At 38.3% G+C, this 14818-nt stretch overlaps 1 protein-coding gene across 2 annotated transcripts in view; it reads left to right on the top strand.

Moving 5' to 3' along the window:
- The window catches only part of SAMHD1 (SAM and HD domain containing deoxynucleoside triphosphate triphosphohydrolase 1), a 136164-nt gene that overhangs the window by 106158 nt on the left and 15188 nt on the right, over positions 1-14818 (top strand). For both annotated transcript variants that reach the window (XM_077169407.1, XM_077169399.1), the window contains 2 exons: positions 7235-7374; positions 9279-9374. In XM_077169407.1, the coding sequence (XP_077025522.1) occupies positions 7235-7374; positions 9279-9374 (236 nt within the window). The remainder of the gene's footprint in view (positions 1-7234; positions 7375-9278; positions 9375-14818) is intronic.

Here is a 14818-nt window from a genome sequence, read left to right on the forward strand (position 1 = left end):
AGTACTCCACGAGCTATGGGCGCCTTCTCCGTGGGTCCCACAGATGACCATATCATTCTTTACCCTGTATTCTCATTTACCTTAGTCCTATCCAGATCAGCTTCATTCATAACTCAAGTCGAAGTCTGATCACTTTTTCACATTTTAAACAGTTGCTGTAAGGGGTAAAGCTGACTTTCATAGCTTCAGTGCTCTACGTCAGGGTCTCAGGTGTCACACAAATACTCGAAGTTTCAGGAAACAAACAGGTTCTACACAAATAGCTCAGTATCTTAGAATTTAGAAATGAAAATTACAACTCCTGAAAAGATGTGAACTGCTATAAGAGCTTACAATCTAGGAAACTTCACAATAGAAACCAGCCTGATGATCCATACCCTTGACTTCAGTTCTCTAAGTTTGTATGAGTGAGGCATGGTAATATTTGTCTTTTTTTTCTGCCATTTCATTCAACACATTGTCTTTAATATTTGTTCCTCTAGTTGCATCCCTCTTGATTTCTTGCAGCTGTTCAGTAGTCCTTCCTTCCCTCAGTCGTTGTACCCTTTGGCTACCTCTGTCCATTGCGAATGGGGAACACTGCCACCATTAACACCTTTGCAAATGTCCATTCATCTTCCCACTCTCTGTTCCTCTAAATATATACCTTACAACGGGGTTGCAGGATCATGTGGGAACCCCACCCCTATCCTGCTGTGGAACCACCACACTGCCCTCCAAGGGGCTGCCCCTCTCAGCTTCCCAGCAACAGGAAGTAGGTACTCCTTTTCTCCACGTTTTCTCTACCATTTGTTTCTCTGTTCATTTTTTTTTTTAACATGGGCAGACTCCAGGATTCGAACCCCAGTCTCCGGCATGGCAGGTGATAACTCTGCCATGGATCCACAGATGCCCACCCTTTCTGCTCGTTTTTATTTATTTACTTATTTAAATTTTTTATTAATTAAAAAAAATTCCGAGAAACACAAACATTCCCCACACATATACTCAGCAATTCACAATATCATCACATAGTTTCATATTCATCATCATGATCATTTCCCAGATCATTAGCATCGATTCAGAAAAAGAAATAAAAAGACAACAGAAAAATATAACAAAAAGAAGAAAAATTTTTTACAGGCCATACCCCTTACTGATCCCTTTCATTGATCACTAGCATTTCAAACTAAATCTATTTTAACATTTGTTCCCCCTATTATTTGTTTTTATTCCATATGTTCCTCTCATCTGTTGACAAGGTAGATAAAAGGAGCATCAGACACAAGGTTTTCACAATCACACAGTCACATTGTGAAAGCTGTATCATTGTTCAATCATCATCAAGAAACATAGCTACTGGAACACAGCTCTGCATTTTCAGGCAGTTCCCTCCAGACTCTCCATTACATCTTGAATAATAAGATGACATTACTTGATGCATAAGGATAACCTCTCGACTCTGTTTGGAATCTCTCAGCCATTGACACTTTGTCTCATTTCACTCTTCCTCCTTTTGGTCCAGAAGGTTTTCTCAATCCCTTGATGCTGGGTCTCAGCTCATTCTAGAGTTTTTCTCAATCCCTTGATGCTGAATCTCAGCTCATTCTGGGATTTCTGTCCCACGCTGCCAGGAAGGTCCACACCCCTGGTAGTCATGTCCCATGTAGACAGGGGGAGGGTGGTGAGACTGCTTGCTGTGTTGGCTGGACAGGGAGGCCACATCTGAGCAACAAAAGAGGTTCTGTTGGGGGTGACTCTTAGGCTTAATTTTAAGCAGGCTTGACCTATCCCCTGTGGGGTTAAGTTTCATATGAACAAACCCCAAGACTGGGGGCTCAGCCTATAGCTTTGGTTGTCCACACTGCTTGTGAGGATATCAAGAATTCAACTTGGGGAATTGAGTTTTCCCCTGTTCTCACCATTCCCCGAAGGGGACTTTGCAAATACTTTTCCACTCACTGATCAAATCACTCTGGGATTCATCAGGGACAAACCAACAAACTCTCATGTCCTATACACAGTTCCATGTGCTTAAGGTGTTCAATCAACTATCTACATAAATTATATTAGGAGATGCACTAGTCAAAGTATAGATTTATACCAAATAAACATTTTTTGCTTTAGTCTCACACATTAGTTGAAAATTTAAAATGTTAATTACCAGTTATTTTCAGCACATTGCTGTAATGACATTCTTTTGTTCTTCCTCATGCAAAAACATTTTTAAATTTGTACATTTAGTCACTATCATTATGCACTCTCGGCATTCCTAGATTACACCACTCAATCTTTATCGTCTATCTTTCTTTGTGATTTCATTTATGCCCCAGCCCTCCTCCCTCTATCATTCTTATATGCAGTTTCATTCAGTGTTTTAACATAATTGTATTACAGTTAGGTAATATTGTGCTGCCCATTTCTGAGTTTTTATATTCAGTCCTGTTGCACAATCTGTATCCCTTCAGCTCCAATTACCCAATATCTTACCCTATTTCTATCTCCTGATGGTCTCTGTTACCAAGAAAATATTCCAAGTTTATTCACTAATGTCAGTTCATATCAGTGAGACCATACAGTATTTGTCCTTTTGTTTTTGGCTAATCACACTCAGCATAATGTCCTTAAGGTCCATTCATGTTGTTACATACTTCATGACTTTATTCTGTCTTACAGCTGCATAATATTCCATCTTATGTAGATGTCACAGTTTGTTTAGTCAACTGTCTGTTGATGGACATTTTGGTTGTTTCCATCTCTTGGTAATTGTTAATAATGCTGCTATAAACATTGGTGTGTAAATGTCCATTTGTGTCCTTGACCTCGTGTCCTTTCAGTAGAGACAGCATATAGATGGGTCCTGTTTTTTAATCCATTCTGTCAGACTATGTCTTTTGATTGGGGAGTTTAATCCATTAACATTCAGTGTTATTACTGCATGGGTAGTACTTCTACTATTTTGCCTTCTGGATTTTATATGTCATATCTAATTTTCCTTCTTTTTACCTTTACTCATAGTTTTCCTTTCTACACTCTTCTCCACACCTCTCTCTTCTGTCTTTGTATCTGTCTCTAGTGCTCCCTTTAGTATTTCTTGCAGAGCTGGTCTCTTGGTCACCAATTCTCTCAGTGATTTTTTGTCTGAAAATGTTTTAATTTCTCCCTCATTTTTGAAGGACAATTTTGCTGGATATAGAATTCTTGGTTGGCAGTTTTTTAATAATTTAAATATATTAGCCCACTGTCTTCTCGCCTCCATGGTTTCTGCTGAGAGATCTGCGCATAGTCTTATTGGGCTTCCATTGTATGTGATGGATTGCTTTTCTCTTGCTGCTTTCAGGATTCTCTCTTTCTCTTTGACCTCCGACATTCTGATTATTAAATGTCTTGGAGTATGTCTATTTGGATCTATTCTCTTTGGGGTATGCTGAATTTCTTGGATCTGTAATTTTAAGTCTTTCATAAGAGTTGGGAAATTTTCAGTGATAATTTCCTCCTTTAGTTTTTCTCCTCCTTTTCCCTTCTCTTCTCCTTCTGGGACACCCACAACACGTGTATTCTTGCACTTCATATTGTCTTTCAATTCCCTGAGTCCCTGCTCATATTTTTCCATTTTCTTCCCTATGGTTTCTGTTTCTTGTCCGATTTCAAATGTTCCGTCCTCCAGTTCAGAAATCCTATGTTCTGTTTCTTGAAATCTACCGTTGTAGGTTTCCATTGTTTTTTTTTCATCTCTTCTACTGTGTCTTTCATTCCCATAAATGCTGTGATTTGTTTTTTCAGACTTTCGATTTCTTCTTTTTGTTCATTCCTTTCCTTCTTTATATCCTCCCTCAATTCATTGATTTGGTTTTTGATGAGATTTTCCATGTCTGTTCATACATTCTGAATTAATTGTTTCCGCTCCTGTATGTCATTTGAATTGTTGGTTTTTTCCTTTGACTGTGCCGTATCTTCAATTTCCCTAGTGTGATTTATTGTTTTTTTGCTGGCATCTAGGCATTTAATTACGTTAATTAGTTTATTCTGGAGATTGCTTTCACTTCTTTTATCTAGGGTTTTTTTGCTGGATGAATTTGTTGTCTATCTGTTTTTGACATTCCATTCAGCTTTATCTGGACCTTTAGCTTAAGTTTTGTTTAACAGAGGAGAATTTTTCAGTTCTTGTTTTCTTGTTTCTTGCCCTGCTTGTGTGGTGCCTTTCCCACACACACACTTAGGAGGGTCTACTTAGATATTATAGACCCCAGCCAGATTTTCCCAGACCGAACTGGCCTCCTATCAGGAGGAAAGAGTCACCTGCGTTGGTTTTCCCTGAGGGTGAAACCCAGCAGGTTGAAAGACTTTCCTGTGAAGTCTCTGGACTCTGTTTTTCTTATCCTGCCCAGTATGTGGCGCTTGTCTGCCTGCAGGTCCCACCAGCATAAGATGATGCTGTACCTTTAACTTTGGCAGACTCTCCCTCCTGGGGGTGTGGTGGAGACAGAGGAGAGGTTGTAGGCTGGTTTTAATGGCTTCAAATTACCAAGTCCTGGGGTCTGAATTCCTTTATGGAGGGATTCCACCTGGATGGGGCTTCACCCCTCCCCTGGGGAAGGCACAGGCTCCAGACAAGCCCCCAAAAGAGCTCACTTCTGCCTATGCCTGGGGCAGTTGCAGCCTGAGAAGTCCTCCCGCTGTATCCAGAGGCAGTCAAGCCTTTGCAGATACACAGCCACAAAAACCTCTGTTTCCTTCTTTTTTTTTCCCCCCTTTTTCTGTCAGTCCTGCCCCCTTGGCGCCGGGGCAAAAATGAGCAACCTCTGCTTTGATCAGGTTCAGCTAAGCTGGGGGCCTATTTTTAGTAGTCAGAATTTGTTAATTAGTTGCACAATTGGGGTTTGATTGTGCCCAGTCCCTGCTGCTGTCAAGTCCTTTCCTTTCCCCTCTGGGAAGTGGCCTGTGGGGGAAGGGAGCTGGCTGCCACAGCTTTGGGAACTCACGGTTCTGGGGGGTGCTCGCAGCCGGTCCAGCTGGTCCAGACTGGGGTATGCTGTGTGTCTGGTCACTCACGTGGCCCCAGGAGCTGTTCTGTACTGTTTCTGGTTATTGAGTAGTTGTTCTGGAGGATGAACTAAAACATGCACGTTGTTAAGCCGCCGTCTTGACCCGGACTCTCTGCTCATTTTTAAACAGTTTTGTTCACACATCAGACAATAAGATCTAAGTAAATAGACATGCTTTTGCCACAATAATCTATATGAAGACGTTTACTTTTCTTCCACAAATAATCCCTTTCCCTCCCTCATTTCCCCCCTGCCACTTATTGACATTTAGTTTTGGCATAATGCCTTTGTAACATTCAGTAGAAGCATATTACACTGTTACTGCTGACTGTAGACCCTAGCTTGCACTGATTATACTTTTTCCTATATACCATCCCATTTTCAGCACCTTGCAGTGTTGACATTCATTTGTTCTTCCTCATGCAAAAACATTTTATATTTGTACATTTAATCACCATTGTCAACCACTCTAGGTATTCTTAAGTTATACCATCTCTTTCTTAGTCCTTTATCTTTAGTTCTGGTTTTATATATGCCCCCAGCTCTTCTCTCTCAACCATACTCACATTCAGCTTCATTCACTGTACTTATATTATTGTGCTACCATCAGATAGTATTGTGCTATCTATTTCTGAATTTTTTTCAATCAGTCCTGTTGTACAGTCTATTCCTTCAGCACTTTAAATCTCTACCCTCTTTCTATCTCCTGATAACCTTTAACTTTAATTCTCAAAGTTAAATCATTCATGTTAGTTCATGTTAGTGATTCCATACAAAATTTGTTCTTTTGTTTCTGGCTAATTTCACTCCGCATAATGTCATCAGGGTTCATCCACATTGTTACATGCTTCATAGTTTTATTCTGTCCTACAGCTGTATAATATTCCATCGTATGTATGTACCACAGCTTTTTTAGCCACTCGCCCATTTATGGACATTTGGGCTATTTCCAACTCTTGGTAATACAGATTGCTTTTCACTTACAAAGGGAACAAATATATTTATAATAGTGAAATCTGGGAATTATTGCGTTAACCAATAATTAACATAACCAATGGTCATAATAAAGTAACATTATATCACTTCTGATACGAAATGTTGAGAAGGACACATTGTCTATATAAAGTTCTTGACATGTTTAACCTGAATCTAATGGTGAGGAAGGAGACAGATTCAAAGTGTAGGACATTCTACAAAACGATTGGCTTGACCTTTTCTAAAATGTCAGTGTCACAAAAGGCCAAATGTCAGGGGAAATTTTCTAGTTCTAGATTAAAGGAGTCTAAAGAAATATGACATCTCAAAGTTGTGTACAATACTTGATACCTCTTTCTCCCACCACCGACAAAAAGCCATAAAGGACTTTATTGGGACAATTAAGCAAATTTGAACATAGACCAAATGTTAGAAAGTATTTTTATATTTTAGTGTTAAATTTAATATTTTTATATCTGTTAAGTTATGAGCATGATTGTGGTTATGTAGGAGAATTTTTTTTTTGTAGGAGAATATTCTTATTCTTGGAAGATACATCCTGAAGTATTTAGGAGTAAAGCATCATGATGTCTGCAGTTTTTCGTGCACTTTATCCAAAGTTTGCATATAGATAAGGAATGCAAGCATGTCAAAGTATTTATAATTGATGAATTTAGGTGAAAGGCCTTCTGAAATTTTTCAAAATAAAAAGAAGAGAAAAGAAAGAAACTACTTTCTGCTATCATCATGAAAGGGAACTTTTAAAAACTTTTTACTAAGGAAATTCAGAAATTTCCTTGTACCCACCACTTAACTTCAGCAATTATCAACCCATAACAACTTTGTTTCATCCACCTACTCCCTCAAAATATTGAACTATTATAGGATCCAAGACATAATTTTGTTTATAAATACTTGTTCTCTTTAAAAAAACAAAACAATAAATTAACATACCCCTATGTCCTCATCACACAACCTCAGTATTCAATTTATTTCATCTTTTTCCTTCCCCATTCACTGGCTTGTTTTGAAGCAAATCCAAGACATTAACCAGAACATTTTTTAAATGGCTTTTTATATCACTATTTAAAAAAACATTTTTAATGTTGTTATAATAATTGTGTGCCTACATTTGTGAAGGGCTGCTTGAAATCATCTCTGGAATAGAGGAGCATAAGTCTTTTAAAATCTTGTCTTTTCATTTTAATATAACTGAAATTTCATCAAATTGGCAGATAACATTTTTCTGGAGATTTTATACTCTACTGATCCCAAATTGGATGCAGCACGACAGATTTTAAAAAATATTGAGTACCGTAACCTGTACAAGTATGTGGGTGAGACTCAGCCAGTGGGACAAATAAAGATTAAAAGGGTAAGTCGAGTAAAGTAACTTTTCATTATTGTATGTCAAGATCTGTCATCTAAGAGGACACCATTAACCCATCCCTGTGTTTCAGTTTAGTATGGATTTGCAGTGTTCATTTTTCTCTGAGATAATATTTAAACCACAACTCTGTACTCAGCTTTTTGCATTCGTCCTTAATCTTCACACAATGCAGTGTTCTTAGGCCTCTTGTATAGATGGGGAAGCTGAGGCTTGGAGAGATGAAAGAACTTGTTCATGAAGCACAGGTAGTCAGCCAGGATTCAAAACCAGGTCCTATTCCGAACCGTTACTATCATCTACAGAGTGAGAGGGGGGCCTCAAATTTTGCCTAAAACCAAGGGTGAGAAAATGGTAAGGGGCTTCATGAGCAGGTACTACCTTATTTTGAGGACCTGCTTTTTTTTTTTTTTTTTTTTTTTTTTAGGGAGGAAGGGAAGGAAAGACAGAGAAGGAAGGAAGGATGGAAGGAAGGAAGGGAGGAAGAAAGGGAAACATTTTTAAACATTTTCTTGTTTTATTATATTTTGTTTGTTTGTTTGTTTTTTACATGGGCTGGGGCCAGGAATCGAACCGGGGTCCTCCGGCACGGCAGGCAAGCGCTCTTGCCCGCTGAGCCACCGCGGCCCGCCCGAGGACCTGCTTTTAACAACTTGTATTTTTCACAGTGTATCAAGTTCTCCCAGACTGCACATGCCGTCTTCTTTACTACAAGTATCTATTTTTCCCTCCTGCTTGTTGAAATTCTTTCTCTTTGCCAGAAAGCCAGTAACACATGTTGATAACCTAACTCTACCTCATAATACTTCCTTGTGTCACATTTTAGTCTCTCTTGCTTTATTTTTTCAAAATGTGAAAATTTTGTTAGGAAAATTTTCTCTAGTGTAGTTTGTTGAAAGGATGACTCAGGCAGGAGGTTTATATTTGTTGGGGATAGCTTTACCCATTCTTTCTTAGCAACATGCCATTTTCAGAGAGAAAACTTTTTGTTGTTATTAAGCACTCAAATCATGTATTTTTTAAACATTACAACAAACAAACACAAACATTCTTACCATATGATCATTCCATTCTACATATATAATCAGTAATTCACAATATCATCACGTAGTTGTATATTCATCATCATGATCATTTCTTACATCATTTGTATCAATTCAGAAAAAAAGAAAAAGAAAACAGAAAGAAATTCATACATACCATACCCCTTACCCCTCCCTTTCATTCGTCACTACCATTTCAATCTACTAAACTTATTTTAACATTTGTTCCTCCTATTATTTATATTTAATCCGAATGTTTTACTCGTTTGTCGAAAAGGTAGATCAAAGGAGCATCAGACACAAGTTTTTCATAATCACACAGGCACATTGTGAAAGCTATATCATTATACAATCATCTTCAAGAAACATGGCTACTGGAACAAAGCTCTACATTTTCAGGTAGTTCCCTCCAGCCTCTCCATTACACCTTAACTAAAAAGGTGATATCTATTTAATGCGTAAGAATAACCTCCAGCATAACCTCTCGACTCTGTTTGAAATCTCTCAGTATTGACACTTTATTTTGTCTCATTTCACTCTTCCCCCTTTTGGTTGAGAAGGTTTTCTCAATTCCTTGATGCTGAGTCTCAATTCATTCTAGGGTTTTTCTCAACCCCTTGATGCTGAGTCCCAGCTCATTCTAGGATTTCTGTCCCACGTTGCCAGGAAGGTCCACACCCCTGGGAGTCATGTCTCACGTAGACAGGGGGAGGGTGGTGAGTTTGCTTGTTGTGTTGGCTGAGAGAGAGTGGCCACATTTGAACAATAAAGGAGATAGAGAGGAGACATTTTTGTGGTACAAACTCTTGATGAAAAATTCGTGTTCTAATAGAGTCTCATCTTTTCTAGGAAAGCTATGAATGCCTTCCAAAAGAGGTTGCTGAGGCTAAACCTAATAATGTATTTATAGAAGCTGAACTGCAGGCTGAAGATTTCATAGTAGATGTAAGTAGTTACCATGAGAACATCATTAATAAAGACTTAAAAAATAAAGTCTCTCCCTTGAGCACACCCACACTTTCCCCTTGAGTGTGTATTTACTTATCTTCTTCAGTAAACTCTCTCAGTTGCTTATCCCTGCTTGTCTCTTGCACTGTGCAGTGTGCCTCTGCCTTGAGCATGTCCACGTTCACCCCTTGAACATGTCTGTTCTTTCTCTTCAGCAAACTTTTCCCACTTGATTATTTAAAAAATTAAATTAAGATTAAGCTGTCCTTTCCCCATTATAAAAGTAGTGCAGGATTTGGTTCCTGGAGTCTACCTGTGAAAAAAGTAGTACATGTTGGGGGTGTAAGCGTAGTTCAGTGGTAGAATTCTCACCTGCTATGCAGGAGACCTGGGTTCGATTCCCAGTCCATGCACTTCCCAAAAAACAAACAAACAAACAAAAATTCAACAAATGGTGCTGTGATAAATGGGATGCTCTCATGGAAAAATAATGACATGTGACCCTGCCATACCACATAGATGAAAAAATGTATAAAAGTAGTACATGTGAATTATAGAAAATTTGGAAAATACAGAGATTGAAGAAAGAAGGAAATCATATCATTTCACAGAAAGAACCAAAATTAACTGGTTTTTTATTTTAATTTTCTTTGATGTTTTGTCAGTATAATCATTAGTATGTGATTAGTAGAACATTATACATATTGATTTTTCAGTATTATAAAAGTAACTCGTGCCTATTATTTCTTAAAATCTCCTACACACATACAAAGGAAAAAGTTAGAAAGACTTTTTGATTCCTATTTTCATAGAAGCCACAGGGTCTTTTTATATCCCAATGAAAATAATCAAATGATTTTCTTAAATTTTATTGTTTCCTATAGGAAATTCTTTTCAGACTTCGACTTTTCTAAAAGCTCAGAATAATGTTCCTCTTGTATTTTTTCCCCAAAAGGCTCACATTTCTTATTTTCTTGTTGAAGCATCCTTCGGGAAGTGTCATTCTCTCCAGACCCATTCTTTGCCAAGGAATTCAATGAGTGAGTTGCCCTTGGACCGACTCTTTGTTTTTGAAGTGCCTCAGATCTGTAGATAAAGCTGCAGTTTCCCCTTTCATTAGGTGAGATTCTACCAGAACCTACTTCCTGAAACTCTGAAAACCTTCTAGCCCCAGAGTGTTTGCCCTGGGCTCTCGCATGTCTGTCCTTACCCTCAGGGCTTTACTTGGAGGCTCTGTGTCCATGAATACAGTGCATCACTTCGAGTCAATCCCCAACCTTCTATCTGGATTTTCTCTCCAAAGTACAGTCTCCTAAGGTGGAGAATCAGAGATCATTAAAGACGCCAGTCATAAAGATGATACACACACATGGCAAATAGACACAAAAAGGAGTTTAACCTCTCCAAAGTCAAACAAAGAAAAGCAAATAACTATGGCAGTGAGAGGGTTTATTTGACTATCAGACTTGTAAGAATGAAAATCATTGTAAAATTCTGTAACGTAAATATATGTGAAAATGGAGGTGTAAATTGGTGCAAGATACCAAAGCAGAATTACATTGTAAGTTTTTAATGGATCCAGCAGTTTCATTCTAAGGATAACCAATTTTATAAAAGAAAATGTTTAATCCGGCATTATCATAGTATTAAGCACGGAGTCGTTAAGGAATCCACACAGGACAGTGGGTCAAAACTTAACAGGTTTATTGGGCGGGCCGCGGTGGCTCAGCGGGCAAAGTGCTTGCCTGCTATGCTGGAGGACCTCGGTTCGATTCCCGGCCCCAGCCCATGTAACAAATACGGAGAAACAGAATACAATAAAAAAAAAAAAAAACAAGAAAATGTTTCCCTTTCTTCCTTCCTTCCTTCCTTCTCTCTGTCTTTAAAAAAAAAAAAAAACAAAAAAAAACAAAAAACTTAACAGGTTTATTGAAAGTGAGAGAGCAGGGAGAAGGTAGGTGGGAGAGCAAAAGAGAGAAAGCAGGTGGAAGCCTGAAAATGGCTCCTGCCTGGGGAGGGGGCAGCAAAAGTGAAAATGGCTTTAGATCTTTGTTCTGGGAGCTGTGTTTTAAAGGTACAGTGACGTCAGGAGGGGTGGGTACCTGCTAGGTGGTGTGTCATCCCTTGATTGGATGGGGGCTTGTTAACTTATGGTTTGATTGGTTGCTGGGGTTCTGACACACTGCTCTGTCTCGCAAACATCAGGCTCTGCAAAAGAACCTGGAAGAAAGAAACTGAGAGGCCTCTGGGTTATGGAGTCCATTTTATATGTAAAGTTCCCTTCTTGAGATCTGACATTCGTGCCTTTTTATTTTAATTAAATTGGCTGGAGTTTGGGTTAGGTTTGGGGGGATGCTGTAGCCCAGCTCGAAGCAATTTTGGGAAGGAGCGGGGACGTTGTGCTCTTTCTTTAGCTACTTCCTGCAGACAAAAGGGCATAGTTGGGGTGGGGGAAATAAATTGCTTCAAGCCAAGCAGGGACATCATTAATTAGGTTTCTGGACATCTTCAGTTGGAACAGGCTGGTAGCGATGTTCTTGTTTTGACAGACGTAGGTTTTTAAAATTTTGTTGTAGCAGGAGTATGTTCTCAGAGTTTTGTTGGTTGGTCACTGCTGCTATTGACCTGTGAACAAACTTAGGTAGACATTATAAGAGGCAGGGGCCTACGAGGAATATTAACAGGAGAATAATTAAGGGCTCAATGAGGGGGAGCAGAATAGCTCATAATGAAGTAAAATCTGAGAGAAAGTTTTTTTAGCCAAGATGAATTTGCATTTGTTGTAATACTTGCGTAAGAGTAAATGAATTTGCATTTGCTGTTATACTTAAATAACTAACCTCCAGAATAACTTCTCGACTCAATTTGAAATCTCTTAGCCACTGAAACTCTATTTTTCTTCCCCCTTTTGGTCAGTTCATCTATGATGGCAGGGCCAGTTTCATCCTGGGAGCTTATGTTTCCAAGTTTATGTTTCACAGTGCCAGGGTCAGTTATGTTCATGATGCCAAAACCAGTTATATGGTTTGCAATGCCAAGGCCCATTATGTTTCACACTGCCAGTGCTAGGCTTAAGCTCCTGGAAATTATGTCCCACGTTGAGGGGAAGCTCAGAGTTTGGCTTAGAGAGAGACCACATTTGAGCAATAGCAGAGATTTTTTGGAGATGGCTCTTAGGCGCTACTTTTAAATAGGTTTAGTTTACATTATAAATATAAGTTTCATAAGGGCAAGCCTTAAAATTGAAGCCTTGATGAGATTTTGTAGGTTGGGTCAGAGTGATGCCCCGATGAATCCCAGGGTGATTTGAACAGTGAATAAAAAAGTATTTGCAAAGTCCCATTGGGGGAATGGTGAGAAGGAGGGAAAATCCAGCTTCCCCATTTGAGTACTTCCTGATATTCTTGCAAGCAGTGAGGACAATAAAATCAATAGGCCAAACCCTCAATCTTTGGGTTTATTATATGAAACTTATCCCCGCAAAGGATAAACTAAGCCTACTTAAAATTAGGCCTAAGAGTCACCCCCAAGAGAACCTCTCTTGTTGCTCAGATGTGGCCTCTCTCTCTCAGCCAACACAACAAGCAGACTCACTGCCCTGCCCTTCTCTACCTGGGACATGACTCCCAGGGGTGTGGACCTTCCTGGCAACGTGGGACAGAAATCCTAGAATGAGCTGGGACTCAGCATCGAGGGATTGAGAAAACCTTCTCAACGGAAAGGGGAAAGAGAGAAATGAGACAAAATAAAGTATCAATGGCTGAGAGATTTCAAACAGTCGACAGGTTATCCTGGAGGTTATTTTTATGCATTATGTAGATATCACCTTTTTAGTTTATGGTGTATTAGAGGAAAGTGCCTGAAACTGTAGAGCTGTGTTCCAGTAGCCATATTTCTTGAAGATGATTGTGTAATGATACAGCTTTCGCTAAGTGGCTGTGTGATTGTGAAAACCTTGTTATGGTGCTCCTTTTTATCTTCTGTATGGACAGATGAATAAAAAATATGGATTAAAAAGAAATAAATAATAGGGGAACAAATGTTAAAATAAATTGGGTAGAGGGAAATACTAGTGGTCAGTTAGAGGGGGGGAAATAAGGGGTATGGTATATAAGACTTTTTTCTTTTTATTTTTATTTCATTTTCTGGAGTGATGTAAATGTTCTGAGAAATGATCATGGTGATGAATATACAACTATGATGATATTGTGAGCCAATGATTGCACACCAAGTATGGAATGTTCATACCTTAAGAATGTTTGTGTTGTATGTTGATTGGTTTTATTAATAAAATTTTTTTTAAAAATTGAGGCCTTGGCTTATTAAGTTGGGGAGCCCCTTTTTCTTAAGAAAAATATTAAGCTTGCCTATCTGGGAAATTACTAGTAGTTTTATTTTTTCCAGCATCTCAGGAGGCTTTGCAGACATTTTTTCATTTTTTGCTCCAAATACTCTGAAATGCAGAGTATAAAACATTCACTTGTATAAAACATTAAGGTTTTGTTCCTTAATCCAGGTTTTATATTAAATAAAGTTGAATTAGGTTGTGTGACTCATTAGACAGATTAAATTACATAGTGCAAATTTTGGACAAAATAAATATTTTTCTTTTATCTCACGCAAAAATTAAAGCTTTAGAATACAGACAATATTATTTTTACCTTGCATATTGTTTTACCTCGGATTTAACCAGATCAGTTTCATCATATCTTTAATTGGAGTTTGATGTTTTTTAGTTGTTGTTTGGACCCATGCTGATTTTCAGAGCTGGAGGACCAAATTTGAGTTTTAGGTGCCATATAGACACTTAAAGTTCCAGGGAACTAGTGGGCTATATAAGAGTAAAACCACCTCAGAATTTAAAGATAACAAAATGTACAATATAAGCTTTAACCTTTATAAGTATTTCTTTTTTTTTTTTGGTTCTTTTTTTTTTTACATGGGCAGGCACCGGGAAGTGAACCCCTGTACTCTGGCATGGCAAGCAAGCATTCTTGCCTGCTGAGCCACCATGGCCCACCCTATAAGTATCTCTTAATGAAGCTAATTTTAGAAACAAATTACCAGACAGCTGTTTCATGTTAACAAATAAAGCAAAGGCCCTGCTCTGCTCCCAGATGCATTAGAGCAGAGCAGTGCAACTGACAGTTTGGCTGTTTCTCTGATCTGTAGCTTTTTAAAGAATAATTAAAACTATGATTAATAATACCATACCATTGCTTAATATTACACACATTAGTATCAGGATATAACATTAACAGTGAGAATATTGTTAAATTTTTAGGAATTTATACAATGTCCAAATACATGAATATTTTTGCTTATTTAAATTTAATTAGTTAGTAACAAGATAGAAAATCCCTTTTAACTATTGTAATACTTCCCAAACATTTTTTTTTTTTTTTTTACATGGGCAGGCACCAGGAATTGAACCCAGGTCC

The sequence above is a fragment of the Tamandua tetradactyla genome, chromosome 1, assembly GCF_023851605.1.
Source record: "Tamandua tetradactyla isolate mTamTet1 chromosome 1, mTamTet1.pri, whole genome shotgun sequence".
NCBI classification, from domain to species: Eukaryota; Metazoa; Chordata; class Mammalia; order Pilosa; family Myrmecophagidae; genus Tamandua; species Tamandua tetradactyla.